The sequence below is a fragment of the Rhinolophus sinicus genome, chromosome 7 (genome assembly GCF_057876585.1).
Source record: "Rhinolophus sinicus isolate RSI-liver-muscle chromosome 7, RSI-T2T, whole genome shotgun sequence".
NCBI classification, from domain to species: domain Eukaryota; kingdom Metazoa; phylum Chordata; class Mammalia; order Chiroptera; family Rhinolophidae; genus Rhinolophus; species Rhinolophus sinicus.
The window spans coordinates 24,623,880-24,643,800 of NC_142507.1; the positions used below are offsets into that span (position 1 = coordinate 24,623,880).

A 19,921-nucleotide genomic window follows, 5' to 3' on the forward strand; every position below is an offset into this window, starting at 1 on the left:
GGGAATTGAACCGGCGACTTGGTGTTACGAGCACTGCGCTCTAACCACTGAGTCAACCGGCCGCTTAAGATATCATTTTTTATTCCTATTTTACAAAAGAAACTAAAACAATTAAGTGACTTGCTCAAAATTACATATAAGTAATGGGGCCAGAATCAAACTCAGGCAGTCTGACTCCACAGCCCAGGGTCTTTTTTTCCCCCCTTTTTCTTTTTTTATTAGTTTCCGGTGTACAAAACAATGCAATCGTTAGACATTTACCCCTCACAAAGTGGTAACTCCCCTCCCCCAATGTCTTGCTCTTCTGATATTGTATATATCTATTGCAATTCCATTGACTCTATTCCCTATGCTGTACTGCATATCCCGTGACTATATATATATATATATATATATATATATATATATATATATTAAATTATATATAACATATACATATATTATATATACATTAAATTATAGGTGACATACAATATTATTCAACTTCAGGTTCAGGTGTACAGTGCAGTGGTCAAGCATCTACACCGTCCGTGAAGTGGTCTCCCTGATAAGACATGTACCCATCTGACACCCTACAAAATCTTTACAACATTATTGATTATATTCCCCAAACTGTCTTTCATATCCCTGTGGCAATACTGTAGTTGCCAATTTATGCTGTCTAATCCCTTCCCCTTCTCCGTCATCCCCACCGCCCTCCCTCCTAGCAACCATCAGTTTTTTCTCTATATCTCTGAGACTATTTCTGTTTACTCATTTATTCATTTCTTTAGAGTCCACATATAAGTGAGATCATATGTATTTGTCTTTCTCCCACTGACTTATTTCACTTAGCATAACGAAGGGTCTTTTTTTAACCATTTTATTTTAAGGACTGATAAAAGGCTGTAGGGTTTGGCAGTTGGGGGAGATCTTTAGAGACTTGTATTTGATGTCTTTTAATGGAGTGCTCATGGTTTCAGTGAATGTGCATGCAGGTAGGAAAGAGACTTAAGTAGAGATTACTCTTTCCAAAGATAATTTTAAAAGGAAGAGAACAATAACCATATTGTTATTGTCACATACTGAATTATTTGTCTCTATAATCAGTGATTTTTCTTTTTCAGTTCACGGAGTTTAACCAGTAATGCCATTCAGTTGCCAATGTCAAGGAAAGCAAACATAAGCCAGTTTTAACCTGCTTTTTAAGAAAAGTGGTAGTTCTTTTCACAGTGCCTGACGGTAAGTCATACTTCCTTCCTTTATAATAGTTTTTGATCTAGGGGCTATTTAAAATAATGATTTGGGAAGCATTATTTTTAAAACCTTTGCCTTTTCCTTCTTTTCTGATAATTTTACTCTAAATAAAGCTCACATGGAAAGAACATAAAGATACCTACTAGTTTCTGTGAATTTGTTTATTGTTGTCTTTCACCACTTTCATTAATCTTTGGGATTTTTTTTACCTCCATTTGTTAAAAATAAAATGCAAGGTGTTGAAATCTGTCCCTTTATTTTAAAGATGAAGAAGTTTTATTTTATACATGAGGTTTTGACTTGGACAAGTAGTTAACAGCAGAGTTGTTTTTTAAATATTCTGATTTCCAGACCTGTGTGCTTTCTGTTCTCCACGAGGTGATAAAACTATTAGGGCCAGAGTTTCTGTTGTGGAAGATTTCTAACTCAGAATGGAGATGGAGCTCAGAGGCAGCTGAATGAAAGGAATTGGGGCTAACTCATTTTCCCTAACTTGAAAGTAGTGGCTCCTTTTAATTGCTATTAATAAATTTAACCATAAGACTATTTTTTGTTGTTATAAAGAAAAGCTGGGGGAAGAACTTTTAGAGTTAAGAAGATATTTGACCAAATTTTTATTTTTGTTTTTAATTTTATATTCTTAATATAGAGGGGTACAAGAGACCAGTGTGAAGTATACACATAACTTTTTAAACCACTGCCCTTTTTCTTCCTTAAATTATTTTTTCATGGTAGAACAGTTGATGCTTTTCCCTGGTCTCATTATTGTTTGTTTGTTTTTAAACAACAGGTTTACTAAATTGTCCAGTTACCCATCTTAAACATAAAAACCTGTTTTGGTTTTTTGTTATTTATGTAGTTATAACTGTGCTGTATCTTAATGTGTATTTGCAGTTTTGTTTGTAAATTTGACCACTTTTCTTCTGTTTCTTTTAGTAACTGTACCAGTGTGAGGTGTAAGCTCACAGAATTCAGCAAAATCATCATGAAGTTGTATGTATTTCTGGTTAACACTGGAACTACCCTAACATTTGACACTGAACTTACAGTGCAAACGTGAGTTATATTTTGTTTTTTCTCATCAACTTTGCATTTTGTGCGTCAAAAAGCTAACCAACTATTTGATTTTAAGAAAACTATTTCTTTGTTAATTAAAAGTAGTTAGTTATATGGCAAGTCTTAAATATTTTATCCCAGCATAAAATAGTTATCTTTTTTTAAAATGCTAGTTAAAATTGTTAAGTTGTGCTTTATTCTGTTTGCGTGGCTATATTATTCACAATAAACAACTTCCCTGCAAACATACTGATTTCAAACCAAAGCTATCAAATAAATGTTCTTAGAATAGCTGATTGCTATTCTAAGTTTCATAGGATATTACTAAGAGAATTATTATTAGCTGTATAAAGTAACATGTATCAGTCCCATGTTTTTTGTTAATTTGTTTTTATTCTATTGTATGAATAAAGACAATAGTGTTTGTTTTGTTAATGAGATAATAAAATCAGTTTAATATTTTTAGTCAAATTAGTGGGACTTGTGTGTCTAAAGTTCTGCAGCTGTGCAGGGATTTCAAATATTTGACTAATGAACACCCACTTATATTTGTGAAAAATGGGGAGAGATCTCAGGGTGGGAAAGATATATTTTGAGGCCAAACAGGGAAAATATAGAAATAGCAAATATTTCCAAAGCAAAGACTTGCTAGCAATGCAGAATAAATAAATTTGACACCGAAAATATTATAAATAATTTGTGGAACTAATAATCCTAGTTTTAAAAATGGGATTGTGAAATTATTTTCTTTCTTAAAGTTCTAGTTCTTATAAAATACGATTTTACCTGTAAAGGAATGATTTTTTTTTGAAAGGTAAGGAAAAGGAAACAGTTTTCATATGGTTTAGATTTAATTCAGTTTGTGTAATGTGACATAGAGATTTTTACACACATCCTGTGTTCTGAGTATTTTAGCAGACCTGATGTTAATTTGAGCATATTCCTTTGCTACATTATATAAAGAGCACAAAAATAAATATGTCTACTGTCTGTATTTTATAGACTCACTTTCAGATGTGGCACATGGGTGATTTAGTCATAAAGATCAGCCAGTTGATTATGAAATCCAAGTCCAGAGATAAGAAGTTTATATTTTTTGCTACTGTTTTGGTGGAAAATCTGATTGTGAAATTCATTAATCTATTAGCTATGTTGATGTAGTGCTACTCTGATAATAAAATTGTCATTGGGCAAATGTAAATAACTGACTTTTTACCTTTTTATTAAAGTGTAACAGACCTTAAGCATGCCATTCATAGCAAATACAAGATTGCTATTCAGCACCAGGTGCTGGTGGTCAATGGAGGAGAATGCATGGCTGCAGATAGAAGAGTGTGCACCTACAGTGCTGGGACGGTAGGTGTCCAAGAGCTCTTTCTTTCAGGCATGCTCCAACTTCACATGAGATAGGGACTTGGGAACTCAGTCAGTATTCAAAAGTAAGGTTTTTCTGCTTCATATATTGAGGGCAATGTGCATGTTCAGTATTTGTAACATTTTACTTCAGGTTTTTTTTTTGTTTTGTTTTTGTTTTTTTGCATTTTACCTCTATAGGACACAAATCCAATTTTTCTTTTTAACAAAGAAATGATCTTATGTGAACTTCCACCTGCTATTCCTAAAACTACCTTTTCAACAGAAAATGACATGGAAATAAAAGTTGAAGAGTCTCTTATGATGCCTGCAGTTTTTCACACTGTTGCTTCAAGAACACAGCTTGCAGTGGTAAGATATAAATATTTTTTGATATTATTACTTTATATGTAATACAATTTAAAATTACAAATAGGTGTATTTAATATAATGAGGTCTTATTCATATACTTGGTAATGTTTTCATGAATTTATTAACTTACTAAGCATCAGTGAACATTCTAACAAATGGATTACTACTAAAAGCATTGAAATCTAAATAGCAAAGTAGTCTAAATTATAGAGGTAGCATGTAAAAATACGTGAAAAATAACAAAGTTCTTTGGAAAAAACATTTTGTGGTCGGTATTTCTGGTTTTTAAATTTCAGGACCACATATTATTAGTCATTCTATATTGTCAAACAATGACAAAACGATAGAGTGGAAAGCAGTCTTAAACATGATTTGTTCAACTTCTTTCCTAAATGATGCTATGCAGATAATGACTTCTGAACATTGCTTTCATCAATAAAGTACCTATGTTAGAATAGACACAGAGAGCTTAAAGAACTATTAAAACTGTGATTCTTTCCCCTGGATCCATATTTAGGTCCTAGAGGAAAACAAAGTTTCTTTCCAATGTATACTTCTTGTATTGCTTACAGTCTCCATGGATTGTTTGCCAGTTACTGGTTTTCCTTTTTTACTTGCTAGTATTTAACTATAATATCATCTCTAAGCTATCAGTGGTAAGACTCACTTTAGACCTGAAAATAATGCTATTCTTTAAAATAAACCAAACAACAGTATTTACCTTTTATAAAAATAAATCAATAAAATAATGAATTATTAGTTAATATTTACTTTTTTTAGTTTGTGAAACTACCCCATTTTTAACATAAAAAGAGAATAACCGCATCTCTCTGGAACATACTTAATAAGCATTAGAGTCAGAAATGCTTTTTGAGAAGCTAAAATTATTTTTAAAAACAAATTCTATAAACAGAATTTATATAATAGAGTCCTTTAGATTTGTTTTAGGATTATTAACAAAGGAAGAATTTTGATGTACAGATAAACTAGTAAAACTTTGGGCTATACTATTACATGCCATTTAAAAAGTAATAAAAGTTTGATTTGGTTGAAAAGTACAGATACTAAATATTAATAGAAAAATGTAATGTTAGAAAAATTAAAGAATGAACTACGATATATAATTTTAAGCGATTAGAGAAAAATCAAAAGAACAAATAAAAATTAAACAAAGGCATGATATTAAAACATTACATTGGAAAAATTAAAAAGATTGATAGACATAGAACAAGTAGGTAAATGTAAAAAAAAAATAAGTCAAATTGTGAAAAAGGTAAGTAAAATATGTATTTGCCTATTAATACAGGCTAAGTGATAACACTTCCAGGAGAATATAATAAAACATAATGATATATTAACCACTGTTTATAAGCAACATTGTTTACTATAGCTAAATGATGGAAACAACCGAAGTGTCCATCAGCGGATGAATGGATAATCAAAATGAGGTATATACATACAATGAAATATTATTTAGCCTTAAACAGGAAGGAAATTCTGATGTGAGATATAGCATGGATGAACCTTGAGGACAATATGCTAAGTGAAATAAGCCAAACACAAAAGGACAACTATTGTATGATCCTCATTATATGAGGTACCTAGAGTAGTCAAGTTCATAGAAATGAAAGTAGAATAGTGGTTACCAGCGGCTAGAGAGTGAGGGGAATGTTGAGTTAATTGTTTAATGGATACAGTTTCATTTTGGGAGGATGAAAAAGTTCTGGAGATGGATGGTGGTAATGGTTGCAAAGCGCTGTGAAGGACTTAATGCTACTGCACTGTACACTTAAAATGGGTTAAAATGGTAAATTTTATGTGTAATTTTACCACAATTTTAAAAATGGGAAGTTTTAATATATTTCTATCAGAAAGCTTCCCTGCATTACATACCCCTGTAACCCTTTTTAAAAATCTCTCACATATCTATAGGTCACTTATAATTGATGTTTTATATAATAGTATAAAAATAGAAAATTCACTTTATGAGTCCAGCACTCTGACTTTCAAATTTTATATTGTATATTGATCTTTCCATATCCTTATATTTCATACTTATAAATGCTACATAAATTTCATTTTATAGATATGGTATAAATAGTTTTTGATTGACATTGAGATTGTTTCCATTTCGTTTCATAGTATTGGAATAAAGAACCTTTTAGTATGCTTTATTTGTTTAAGCTCTTCTTGGATAAATTCCTAGAAGAGGAATGAATCACTGCCAGATGATAGATACCATTTTACTTTTGATAGTTATTTCTGAATTGCCCTCTGTAGATGTTCTACCAATATATGCTTCCAGCAGCAATGAATTCTCTTTGGCTACTATCATAACAAGCAGAAACAAGACAAACTAAAACATTCTCTTAACAATGCTTTCTTTAAAATGTGTTTAGAATGCACTCATGCATACATGTACATGTAAGTACATATATGGAAACGTGCACAGAAACATAACCTTCTTTTACTGTTTCTTTTCCAATATAGGAAATGTATGAAGTTGCCAAGAAGCTTAGCTCTTTCTGTGAAAGTCTGGTCCATGATGAACATCTTCAACACCAAGGCTGGGCTGCAATCATGGCTAATCTGGAGGACTGTTCAAATTCTTACCAAAAACTACTTTTCAAGTTTGAAAATATTTATTCAAATTATCTGCAATCCATAGAAGACATCAAGTTAAAACTTACTCAGTATGTGTGCCATTAAAATGGATCATAAGATGTTTGTTTAAAATGTCTTTGCAGTTTATCAGTAGTGTTAGTAACTAATATTTCTAATAGGCCATATGTTTATTATAATTGAAGTTCATTTTTTGAGACTTTCATGATGACTTTTATAACCTCTAAAATTATGGTCAGTTTTACCATATATTTTACAGATTCCCCACATTTCATTTTCTTGTGTTTTTCTTAAATTTTTTTTTTATTGGGGAAGGGGAACAGGACTTTATTGGGGAACAGTGTGCACTTCCAGGACTTTTTCCAAGTCATACTGTTGTCCTTTCAATCGTAGTTGTGGAGGGCGCAGCTCAGCTCCAGGTCCAGTTGCCGTTGTTAGTTGCAGGGGGTGCAGCCCACCATCCCTTGCTGGAGTCGAGGAAACGAACTGGCAGCCTTGTGGTTGAGAGCCCACTGGCCCATGTGGGAATCAAACCGGCAGCCTTCAGCATTAGGAGCATGCAGCTCCAACTGCCTGAGCCACTGGGCTGGCCCTCTTGTGTTGTTTTCTTGTAAAAGGCTCAAAATATGTTTGAAATCTTACACAAACCCAAGAATCTTTGCCTCCTGTCACCTGCTACCAAATTTCCAATAAAGTAAAGGTAAAATAAAAAAATAACACATCTAATGAAAATGGAAAAGTTCTCAAACATTAGACAATGAAGGAAAATTTCATTTTTCTTTTGAAATGTTGCCGTATGATATAGGCTTTCTAAGATAGAAAAAAGCTATTGTGTTCTAACTCTCATTTAGATGGTTTTCTGGTTCTTTGCATATAAGCACATCTGGTACCTATTGCTTCTTTGCTTCTTTTTAGAAAAGCCTAATGAATGTAAAAATATAGCAGTAATTCATGAATGTAGCCCTTTGTTGTATGTGTATATATTTTCAATTTTTTGTGTTCAGTTTTTTGGTTTGATTTTATTATTACCTTGAATTGGAGGGATATTCATTCATTCATTCATTCATTCAAGTGAAGTTTATAAAATGAAGTTTCTGTATTTTGTGGAATGAATCTTTAGAAGATTTTGGTCTTAAGTTGACAATGGGACAAATCTTGGGAAGGAAGGGAATGATTAAGATTAGAAATATCTTTTAAAAGTTTATATAAAAACATTTTCAAGTAACTGTTATTTAGAGTTCTCTTAGATATGTTAATGTGGGAGCCTGAATCATTTTATATATGTTTTTACAGAAGTCACATCATCAAAATTTTATCTTTTCCTCTTATCTTTTGACAATATACTTCTACCTGTCTGTTTATTTTCAGGGTGTGACAAATGTAAGAGTTACCTTAATCTTTATTAGGATTGTTAATTTTATCCCGTGCTTTCAGTATATCAAAAATACTTGACCGATTTAAAGATCAAAAATTATACTGTAAGGGACGGCTATAGTAAATTTGAATTTCTTATACCTTAGGGTTTGATTAAAAACCAGGTGTTCACTTGTTTGTGCTAAACTGGCAACCTTTACCTTAAAATAGAATTTAAATGTGTTGATACAAATCTATCTAACTAGGTTTCTTTTAAAGAACACCTCATAGATTGTATATGTATAACATAATAATAGGTGGTAATATTTGTGTGTGTAACAGTAAAATGCTAATCTTTCAAAATGCTAATCTCTAATTAGAACAGTCCTGTTATTTTACTGACAGATCTTTTGTATTTTAAGTTTAGGAACTGCGGTTTCAGTAATGGCCAAGATTCCGCTGTTGGAGTGCCTAACCAGACATAGTTACAGGGAATGTTTGGGAAGACTGGATTCTTTACCTGAACATGAAGGCTCAGAAAAGGCTGAAATGAAAACCTCCACTGAACTGGTGCTCTCTCCTGATATGCCTAGAACAACTAACAAATCTTTATTAACCTCATTTCACAAGTCAATGGAACATGTAGCCCCAGATACCGCAGATGCTGAAGGTGGAAAAGAAATTAAAGAATCTTGTCAGAGTACTGTCCAGCAGGATGAAACTGCAATAGATGCTAAAGAAGATCTGCCTTTTTTTAATGTTTCTTTGTTAGACTGGATAAATGTTCAGGATAGACCTAATGATGTAGAATCATTGGTCAGGAAGTGCTTTGATTCTATGAGCCGGGTAAGTATTCTTTGATATTTATTGTCATTTTATATATTTGAAATTATATTATTTATATAATGGCAGAATGAGTATTATGTTACAGTAGAAATAATGAGCCTTGGAGTGAGAGATAAAATTTTGTTATCTTTACGGTTAATTTTTTTTTTTTTAAAAACATCGGGAATGATTTACGTTCAATGAAATAAGCACGTTCTTGAGTGGTTAGTTCATGGAGTAACCACCACCCAAAAGAAGATGTTGAACATTTCCATCTACCAAAATATTCACGTGTGCCTCTTTGTAATCACTGTCCCTCCACAGGGAACCTGTTTTTGACTTTTAAAAGAAGAAATATGCAGTACTGCATGTGCCTGAGATATTTTAAAATTCAGAACTTAGACATTGTTTTTATTTGTATTTTGTAATTATAGTGAGCCTGTGTCTTGGATTAAGTTCTCCCCCAAACACACTTACAAAAACTATAAACCTGGGGAACAAATAACTCTTCAAATCTGATACATACTTGAAATGATAGAAAATCTTTGAAGACAGAAAGGAAGTTGATGGGGCACATGTTTCTAGTGATGCAGAAATACAAAATATTTTGAAGGCTGCTGTTGTCTAAAGGTAATTGGCAGAATAGTTAAACTTTTCTAAAAGCGTTCTCAATTGAAAAAGAGTCTTCATCTTTGATTTTGAAAGAAAGGCAGCACATTATCTGGGATATCTGCAAAATAGCACAAATTTTACTTAAGTTATAGGACAGTAAAATAAAAAGCTTGTAAAAATAAATTCTAGGTTTCTTCTTAATTCTTTCAGTATCCATTCTCTTAATGACATCCTTTAGAGTACGCATTTCATTTTAACCATTTATTGTCATCAAAAAAAGCTTCACTTAAGACATTTGGTGGGGCAGGGGATTATAGTGCCAAAAAATGAGTGAAAACTAGTGTTTCTGTATAAACTTTTAACATTTTAGTAGCCTAAAAATTCCATCTATGATTGTGGAAAATCAACGACATGATTGTGATTAGATTTATTAAGGTATCTTTTTTTATAATTCTGCATGAGTCAGAGAATAGGCTACAGACTGAGGAGAACTACTGTTTTAAAGGACTTGAAATTGATTTTGTGTTTGCATATTTAAATGAAATTTAGCAGGGCCATAAGTTTTACTCACTTTGTGTAACAAGAAGGAAGAAACAATAATACTTTTTTGTCTTGATGAAAATTCACAGGAATTTGTACCTACAGAAAACAGAAGTTAGCTGTATATAGTATTTTTACTAGGGGATCACATATTGACCTCTCAGAGGTTAATGGTTACTTTCATAGGACACAGCAACAATGTTTGAAGACTGTGATTTTACATGGCTATTTCATTGTGAAAGCAAAATACAAACAATTTCATTTGGTTATACTCACTTGTTATAAAATTAGTTAACATGGCTTAAAATAATGCCTATAATGTAGCACTTTCTTTAGTGGCACATGCCCATTCGATTAAAAAACATTTGCTCAAAAGTGAGGAAGATTGATTTTGTAGAATTTGCATATTTCAGCTTTTATTTTGCAGAATATGGGATGTACCACATAATATATAGCACTTTGCCATGATGTTTTTATTAGATTAATATTTTTCTCCTTTCAGTAGTTTTATGTATTTATTCTTGATGCCACTATTGTCATTTCTAAAGATTGGTTGAATTGAGTATGGGATTTCCCTCGCATCAGAGATGCTTTCTTTTCATCTCACATTGCATAGTTTTCCAAAACATACTAACCTACTTGATTACCTAACAGCAGTAATGCTATTTGCCAATGAATTTTAAAAAATGTATCATGGTTTGATATTCTTCTGTAAAATAATTTTTTTTTTTTTTTTTAATGGGGGATATTGGGGAACAGTGTGTTTCTCCAGGGCCCATCAGCTCCAAGTTGTTGTCTTTCCATCTAGTTGTGGAGGGCGCAGCTCAGCTCCAAAATACAGTCGCCATTTTCAATCTTTTGTTGCATGGGGCACAACCCACCATCCCATGTGGGAATTTAACCCAACTGAGCCATCCAGAAGCTCAGCAGCAGCTTGTTGTCTTCAATCTAGTTGTGGAGGGTGCAGCTCACTGGCCCATGTGGGAATCAAACTGGCAACCCTGTTCGGAGCTCGCACTCTAACCAACTGAGCCATCCAGCCGCCCCCCAAAGCAAATTCTTTTTAAAGCCATTTTTACAGACGAATCCCAGTTTTAGTAATATTTGTAACATGTATTTCCAACTGTCAAAATCATATATATCTTTTTAAAGAAATTAGTCAAGACATGGGTATTATGGAACTTGCACTAGATTTAGAATCATAAGGGCCCAAATCCTGGCACTGGCATTCATTTATTCTGTCATCCATAATGAGTCATTTGGATCCTCTGTTTTATATTTGTGTTGATTGATAGATGCTAATTTCACAAACTTTCGTTTTTCCACCCTCATATGTCAAGAAGAAATAAGAATTGTTGCTGCATTTTTGTATACTTATTTTCTTAGGTTGTAGTGTATCGAGTTAGAACAACTCTTGGATGTTCTCTTTCAGGTTGTACAACAAAAGGCAAACTGGTTTGCTGATGGTTAATAATTGGAGGCATGTACATTTAGTTCATTTCTCAGCTGTCCAGAATAATACCAGGATAATTTATTGAATCTTGTCTTAGTATTTCATACAGGAGACTTATGATCTTATTGGGATATTGTTTGCTTTATTGCAGTGGGGGTGGATTTAAAGGTAGGATGGGAAGAATGGAGAGGGTAAGAAAATTTTTACAGTTTCTTCTCTTGCAATACAATGATAATGTTAACCTTGCCCAAGTTGAAATTTTGAGTCTGTTCTAGTTGTCTCTTTTAGCCCTTTATCACAGTAATATACAACTAGTGTTTGGTTTGTACAATATTTTGGATTGAAATGTGTGCACATTGGACTCAGTTATCACAAAATTGAGAAAAGTGAGAAAATCTTCACATACACACAAGTTTTAGTTAATACAGTGCAGAGCAATTGCTGCCTATAAATAATGGCTCTGTTAACTTTTTTGGTGGTGTTAGAAATGTAACCTCTGATTAACTACGTTGGTTTCTTGATACTAACAATAGAATAGTTTAGTTTTAACTGCATTTGTATGTTCTCTGTGTACCAGACAATGTACATAAAACAACTTACTGTTATTTTATCTGTAGAGATCAGGAAAGCATCCTGAAGGAGGTGGTATTTGACTAGGACCCTTACAAAGAGGCAGAGATGGGCTTAAAAAGCTAGGCGGGACAATCAGGGTGAACAAAGGTTAGAGCTAGAGAAACACAGGGTTTGTCTGGATGTAACAGGGAATTCAATTTCAAAAGAAGGTAGGCCTGCAAGGATTTATTGATACCAGATCATTGAAGCTTTTGCATGGTTTTTGGATATTATTGTGGGCAGAAGGAAGCCATTTAGGGATTTCAACAGGAGACAACTATAATCAGTTATGAATAGAATATACCATTGTTGATATCCACATGGAGGTATTAGCAAGCAATCAGATACAATGGCTGAAAATTTATGAGAAGGATCAGGAATTAAAAAAGGGTTGGGAGATAGCTCCATAGAAGTTATACTGAAGTCATATAAGGAAAAGTAAAAATAAGCTAAGCACTAATTCTTTCTGGTTCGTCTATATTTATGGATTAGATAGGAAAAGGAGCAGATCAGGGTACTGTAAAGGAACCGTCAAAGTAATACCCAAAAGCTTCTAAAGTTTGGAAAAGATTGTCTTCAATGCTAGGTGTATAAAAGCCGCAAGTAAAATGAGGTCATTGGTGACCTTTGGCTGAATGGTTTTTATGGAGAGTGCATACAAAAAGACTGCCAGTGTGAAGTGTTTTTTCAAGGGAAAGAGGAAAGTATAGTTGATCCAATTCCCTGAGGACATAGAGACCAAGAATAAAGATTTATAGATGATGTAATACAGAATTGTACACCTGAAATCTATTTAATTTTACTAACAATTGTAACCCAAATAAATTTAATAAAATTAAAAATAAAAAAAAAGATTTCTTCAGGAGGGAGATAAGCTGAAGATGTTATGTTTTTGAGGGAAGTTGGATTGAGACCGTTAATGACCAAAGGATGTATTTTTATTTTTAACTCTGCTTTACTTTGTAAGACCTTGAAAAATAACATTTTCTTTGGGATATTGAGACTTGAATAATTTGTGACATTGATAGGTGTAATTCCTGGAACTGTATTCCTAATTATGTATTCTAATATAACCATTAATAATTCTGTTTTATTAACATAATTGTCTTGTTCTTGACCTTCTTGTGAAAAGATAACATAGGTTTCCCTTCTTTTTTGCTTTTCTATATTTTTCTCTGAAGCTATTATCAAAATAGTATGAAATATATTTTAAACTACTTGCACATTTATTCATGTGTGTGTCCTTGTCATTTAGCTCGATCCAAGGATTATTCGACCATTTATAGTAGAATGCCGTCAAACTATTGCCAAACTTGATAATCAGAATATGAAAGCCATTAAAGGACTTGAAGATCGGCTGTATGCTCTGGATCAGATGATTGCTAGCTGTGGACGCCTGGTGAATGAGCAGAAAGAACTTGCTCAGGTGCTTATTTCAAACTTCTCTCAGGAAAAGGAATTGGTACCTTTTATATACAAGTGTTTTCTGTGCAATATCAATTTGGTATGCTCCATGTTTTCACTTCATCCTTGAATATTGTTAATGCAGTATACTTTTCCCATGTAGTTAAAGAAGGCATGTCGTTATTATGATAAACTGAGCTGAGGCTGTTTTAGATGACAACTGAAAACGCTTTGAGCAGCTAGGGAAAAAACGTGTTGAAAGGACATGCTAAAGCAGTCATTGTACTAAACATTTGAGTACCTCCTGCTCCCCTCTCAAAAAAACTAAAAGAGAAACAAAAGAATAAATGAAATTTATAAAGGACAGAAGGAAAATAGAAATCTTACAGAATTTACTAATGCTTAGGTTTTTGGTCTAATTTAGTGCAATGTTCCAAGAACTGTGTTGTCAAATCAGATTTACAACCAAAAGAAGGTGATGGAATTGCAAAGAAGGTTTAACCTTTTCTCCCACAGTAGTGACTTTGTTTAGTTCATGACTGCTTTGTCCTCTCTACCCATCCTGCAAAAACTCTAGGAAACAGCAAAAGAGTTGATTTTCACAGCTGCTTTTCTAGTTTAACTTTCCTCTGCCAGGGTTTTCCCTGTACCTGTGTTCTTTCATTAAAACATATGAATAACCATTTTAGTGGGTACAAATGTATGGTTTCCTAATTGAATTCATTTTGTAATTTCCAGACTCTCTCCTTTTTTCTCTTGATTTTGGATCCAGCCACCTTACTGTGAGCTGAATTTCTTTATCTTGTCTTTTTGCACTGACTGGATGACCAGTACAGTGCTGAGTAATCACAATAATGTGTGTCCTTGTTTAATTCCTGATTTATATAGAAAGTAGCCAACATGTGACCATAATAATGTTTGTAGTATTGTTTTTTTAACTTGTTTAGTAGAAACCCTTTACTAAGCAGATTAACAGTTTTACATTCTACTTCTAATCTTGAATCATCCTTGGATTCTTGGAATAAATTTAATGTCAGATCATACTGTCTTTTTTATGGATTTCTGGATTTATATTAACATTGGCAAACAAAATTATATTGACTTGTGTATGTTTTTCATTTGTTACGTATTTGTCAAATTTTGGCATTGGGTTTATGATGGCCTCAAAATAAGTTGAGAAATCTTTTAATTGGAACATTTAATCCACTTATATACGGTAATTATTGAATATTTGTCTTTAACCATTTCTGATTTTTCTTCTTTTTTTTTTTCAATTCTATGTTCTTTTTTTCCTCTGCTTTTGCCTTTTGGATTATTTTTTAATTTTTAATTTTATTTTATTTTTAATGTTTATTAGCTTTTTTCCCTCCTACATAATATTTGCTGTATTAAAGACTAGTATACATTAAAATATCCCTTAGTATTTCCTTTTAGTGGCAAATTCAGTTTTTGTCATTTGAAAATTTCCATAAATCATCTTTATATCTGAAGGATAGTTTCCTGACATAGACTTCTAGGCTGTTAGAGATTTGCTTTTAGCACTGTACCTTTGGTTTGTTTTTTTTAGGAGTTTTACTACTATATGACAAGGTGTGGCTTTCTTTGTATTTCTCCTGTGTTGGGCTTGTAGTACTACTTGAATGTAGTACTACTGTGGCTTAATGACTTAAATGATTTGGGAACATTCCTAATCAGTTTCTCTTCAAATCTTGCCTTTGTCTTACTCTTTCCCTTCTTTATTGATTCCAATTATACATATATTAGATCTTTCACCTTGCCCTTTCCATTTACCCTTGTTTTCTGTATATATCATCATATCTGTTTCATTTCAGATACTTTCTTTTGACCTGATAGTTCAGATTAATTTTCAGATTCTTTTTCAGCTTTGAATAGCTGTTAAATCTGTATATTGATTTCATATTTTTGTTCTTTATTTTTAACTCTACCTTTTCAATTTGGTTCTTTTATATAGTTTAAAATTACCAAGGTTCAGTCTTACCTCTTTGATCACATTAAGCATATAGTTATTTAAAGTCTATGTCTGTTCACTCCATTACCTGTGCCTATTTATCTATGTATATTTTCTCGTTTCTCATAGTTTTAATTGATGTGATCTTGACTTTTCATGTGCCTAATTAGTTTTGATAAGACAAATCAAATATGAAGCCTAGGTTAACATTTTCTTTTAGAGAGAATTTGTTTGCTTTGGGCATTTGCAGGGACAACTGCAATCTTAGATCACCTTAATCCAGTTTCAGAGATTTAGGTGATTGGAAGTTGTTCTTCCAGTCCTTGTGATGGCCAGTCTACTTTTGTAAACTCTGTTTCCTGGAATATAGCTTTTTGGAGGTACTAATGCAAAGTGTGTTCCATTGTCATTTTCCTTGGCTGGCACTGATGTGATTTTTTTTTTAATTTCCTATCTCCATGGGAAACTACCAGAAGGATTGCTGATCTTATTCTTAGCCTTGGCTCCTCTTCAGGAATCAGCAGTTGTCTCTAGGGCAAAGCACCTCTAGTTGCCTAACCTTACCTCTCTAGGTTTCCTCCTAGATCCTGGCCCCTTCACTGTGTTTTACTATTTCACTGCTTTCTTAGATCTCCATTAACTAATGCAACAGGAAGCTTAGTCTGCATTACCATTACATTATAGTCTACCATGACTAGAGACAACTCCGAATTCCTGATGTTTCACTTCTTCTCCAGTGTCATTCTCTTTAACTCTCCATAGAACGAATCAAACAATTTATTTAACTGTACTTTCTTTGATGATGATTTAGGTTTTCGTTTTTCCTTATTACAAATGTTGTTGTAATATCCCAATACATCTATTTTTATGTGCCTGTTCTGGTATTTAGGCAAAATCTCCAATAATGGAATTGCTGGACCTAGGGTATTTGTGCATTTTAAATATTAATTAGTAATGTTATAATACCACCCATAAAGGAAAAATCAACACTCCTAGTAATTAATGAGGAGAACAGTTCCCTTTTATCAATGTTTGCCTTTTATTTTCTCTGCTTTGTCATTTGCCAACTTCCCTTTAGCCTAATATTTTTGTAAGAATTTATTTTATATAGTCTGGGTAATTCTTTTTGTATTATAAAAGTGGTAAGATTGCTATACAGAAATTTTAAATTTTGATGTAGTTAAATATATGTAGTTATTTGCATGCCTTTAACATCTCCAGATTTCTATATAACTGTTTCTAAGATTGAATAAACCAGGAGTTCCAATTCTCTTATCTTAGGTATTTTCTTTCTTTCTTTCATTCTTTCTTTCTTTCTTTCTCCCTCCCCTTCCCTTCCCTCCCCTCCCCTCCCCTCCCCCTCCCCTCCCCTCCCCCTCCCCTCCCCTCCCCTCCCCTCCCCTCCCCTCCCCTTCTTTTTCTTTCTTTTTCTTTGCTCCTGAAAATCTCTTGTTTTAAAAAAAATATTGCTAATGTTTCTACTACAATTGGGCAGATACATTGAATGGATTTACATTTGGTTGCATTAAAATCTATTTCTGATGTCATCCTCAAGTATGCAGTGGATTCAGCAAATGAAGCTTTGTCATATAATGTAGTCATTTCTTTGGGAGAGTAGTTGCTGTGACAAAGGGAGTAATAGTACTTTTTCATATTCTCAAAGTAATAAAAGAAGCATTTATTTTGGACTTGAGCCTTTATTGTTTGCTTTTCAGGTCTTGACCCTTAAACCTTCTGGAAACCAAAATGAAATAAAATTTAATGGACATCCCTTATACTGTTCATGTGAAAATTAAAAAAACTAATTCTTGATGTCATGATCATAGAAGAATGCTGTCTAAACATCTTCTCTCCCCCTAATTTATTTGCAGCTTTTGCTAATGTTTTAAACTGCAGTGGTAGCTCATAGAATTTAACTTTTAGAACACTTTATTCTAAGTGGAGATAATATTCTTAATTTTTAAAAAGATTTTTCTCCCTGAAGTAGTATAGTCATTTTAGACATTAAGAGGCAATTAAATACTTGTTTAATTATTCTTCAGTTAATACTTCTTGGTGTCCCATGTACTTCTTAATATGAGTGTGTTTAGAAATTATCTTGATTAGCTGGTTACACACCGGGAGCAAAATTGTAAAATAGAGGAAATTGAGGCCCTAGGTAGATGGATTTCAAGTGGGCTTGCCTGAGTGAATCTGACTGTGAGAGAAATGGGGTATAATAAGATTATTTTCAAGGCATTCATGAGAGACAGGAGATACCCTGTTGAAGTTAGGTGGTATGTGGTCACTGGAACAACTTTTCACTCATCTTTACTTGTTTGGTTGCCAGTGGATTTACAGAGGCAAGGTTTTTATCTGAAACACCATTTCAGTAGGCATGCCTTTTCTGTTCCTGCAGTCTTGATCATATCCAGTATATTATGTCTTAGCATGCTGTTACAAATGTGCTTTTGGAAATCCTTTATTAATGGTCTAGAATTTAGATTTGAGGATTGATTCTATACTTTTCTTGGGTTCAGTAAAAAGTAATTGAAACCTATTAAGACTTTGACAAAGGAGATAGAAGCAGTATGTTATTTTTAAATAGATTAAATTAAAGTATAGCAACAGTTGGTCGTATAGCATCTTGAAAAAAAAAGATATAAAGCTACTATTGAAATTGTCTTATTTTCATATATTCAACCATTTTGACTTTTCAGTATACATCATTTAAATATTTACATAATATTTAGAAAAACTTGAAACAGAAAGAACTACTAGAAAGTAGGAAGACACACTTGCTGTCCTTTGCTGATCAATGTGGTTAAATCCCTAGAAAGATAATGATTTACAGTAACAAGTATGTCAGTCAGATGGATGTACAAATCCTGAAACTTTCTATAGCATGTTAATTATTTAGTAAATAGAATAGGAAAAAACATCTATAAGCACAATAAAAATACTTAATAACCTCAAGAGGTTATCAAAGAAGTTATAACCTCTTTGGACATTTTTTTAAGTATATGCTGTTGGGTTTTCATTTGGCTGGTTGTGTGAATAAAAGAAGACTTTAAATATAGCACATTTGTCTAAATTTATATAACCTAAATACATTCCCTACTTAACAAAATAATGCAAAGTTTACCTATGAAAATAAGGGTAGCTAAGAAAAAGTATATATTTTTCCGACCACATAATAAAACGTACTGTAAAATTAGACTTTAGTCATTATTCTGAAGAAAACAAAATATACATATATGTCAGTGGAACAAAATATAGTCTAGAAAAGAAAAGAGAAGAATGACTTTTCAATAAAGTGCAATGTCAGTTGATTGTTTTTTATTTGGGGAAGTATACAACAAACCATTGAATATCATTGGCCAAGATTAAATTATTCTTTTTCATGGCTTAAAATCATTGACCACGTTTTACTTACTATCATGCTCTGACTGACACATATGTTGTTCTAATTTGGCTTTTAAATGTGTCCTTGGATAAGTTACTTTATTTTCTTGGGTTTTATTTTTTTCCTAGCACAATGGGACAGAATTAGATGAGCATAGATTTCTTCAAAACTGAACCTTTTGCTATGACCACATCTACCACATTGAGAAAGAGTAGATTTTAAATTCTTGTTTGAAAGTAGAAGAGTTCTTGTTTAACATAAAGATTTTCCTTCTAAATGAATGTTCATGTTTCTCATGAAACAAAGTTAATACCCTTTAAAATATTTTCTCTCAAAGGGATTTTTAGCTAATCAGATGAGAGCTGAAAACTTGAAGGATGCATCTGTATTACCTGACTTATGCCTAAGTCATGCAAATCAGTTGATGATTATGTTGCAAAATCATAGAAAACTATTGGATATTAAACAGAAGTGTACCACTGCCAAACAAGAACTAGCAACTAACCTACATGTCAGACTGAAGTAAGTGATTCTATTATCTCTAATTTAGGATGTTTAGAGTTGATGTTTTTTAATTTCTTCCAAGTGATGGAATATTTTTCTCTTATCACTATGTTGAAATACTTGATTGATTAACTTGGGATTAGATTTTTTTATAGTTTGTATGTCTCAATTTCATTCTTTAGGTGGTGTTGCTTTGTAATGCTTCATGCTGATCAAGATGGAGAGAAATTGCAAGCTTTGCTCCGCCTCGTAATAGAGCTGTTAGAAAGAGTCAAAATTGTTGAAGCTCTTAGTACAGTTCCTCAGATGTACTGCTTAGCTGTTGTTGAGGTTGTAAGGAGAAAAATGTTCATAAAACACTACAGAGAGGTATGCAAGTTGAAGTCTATGTTAATTGTGTTGTGAGTTTTAATGAATTGCTGCGTGATAGTAACGTAAGATTTCCTCCTCTTAGTGGGCTGGTGCTTTAGTCAAAGATGGAAAGCAATTATATGAAGCTGAAAAGTCAAAAAGGGAATCCTTTGGAAAATTATTTAGTAAGTGTTCTTCATTAATAACTTAAATTTATCTTTTAAATAAAAATGTTTTTATAGATATGAATGTAGCATTATATAGCATTCGTGTG

General features: G+C 32.6%; 1 protein-coding gene across 4 annotated transcripts in view; it reads left to right on the forward strand.

Moving 5' to 3' along the window:
• Window positions 1-19,921, forward strand: part of RB1CC1 (RB1 inducible coiled-coil 1) — an 83,458-nt gene that overhangs the window by 21,705 nt on the left and 41,832 nt on the right. For 3 of the 4 annotated variants that reach the window (XM_019712559.3, XM_019712560.3, XM_019712562.3), the window contains exons 2-11: window positions 1,107-1,221; window positions 2,173-2,292; window positions 3,522-3,648; window positions 3,847-4,017; window positions 6,508-6,710; window positions 8,415-8,838; window positions 13,290-13,460; window positions 19,130-19,314; window positions 19,479-19,665; window positions 19,751-19,832. In XM_019712559.3, coding sequence (XP_019568118.2) covers window positions 2,222-2,292; window positions 3,522-3,648; window positions 3,847-4,017; window positions 6,508-6,710; window positions 8,415-8,838; window positions 13,290-13,460; window positions 19,130-19,314; window positions 19,479-19,665; window positions 19,751-19,832 — 1,621 coding nt within the window. In that variant the 5' untranslated portion in view covers window positions 1,107-1,221; window positions 2,173-2,221. The remainder of the gene's footprint in view (window positions 1-1,106; window positions 1,222-2,172; window positions 2,293-3,521; window positions 3,649-3,846; window positions 4,018-6,507; window positions 6,711-8,414; window positions 8,839-13,289; window positions 13,461-19,129; window positions 19,315-19,478; window positions 19,666-19,750; window positions 19,833-19,921) is intronic. The other variant, XM_019712563.3, reaches the window with a different exon arrangement.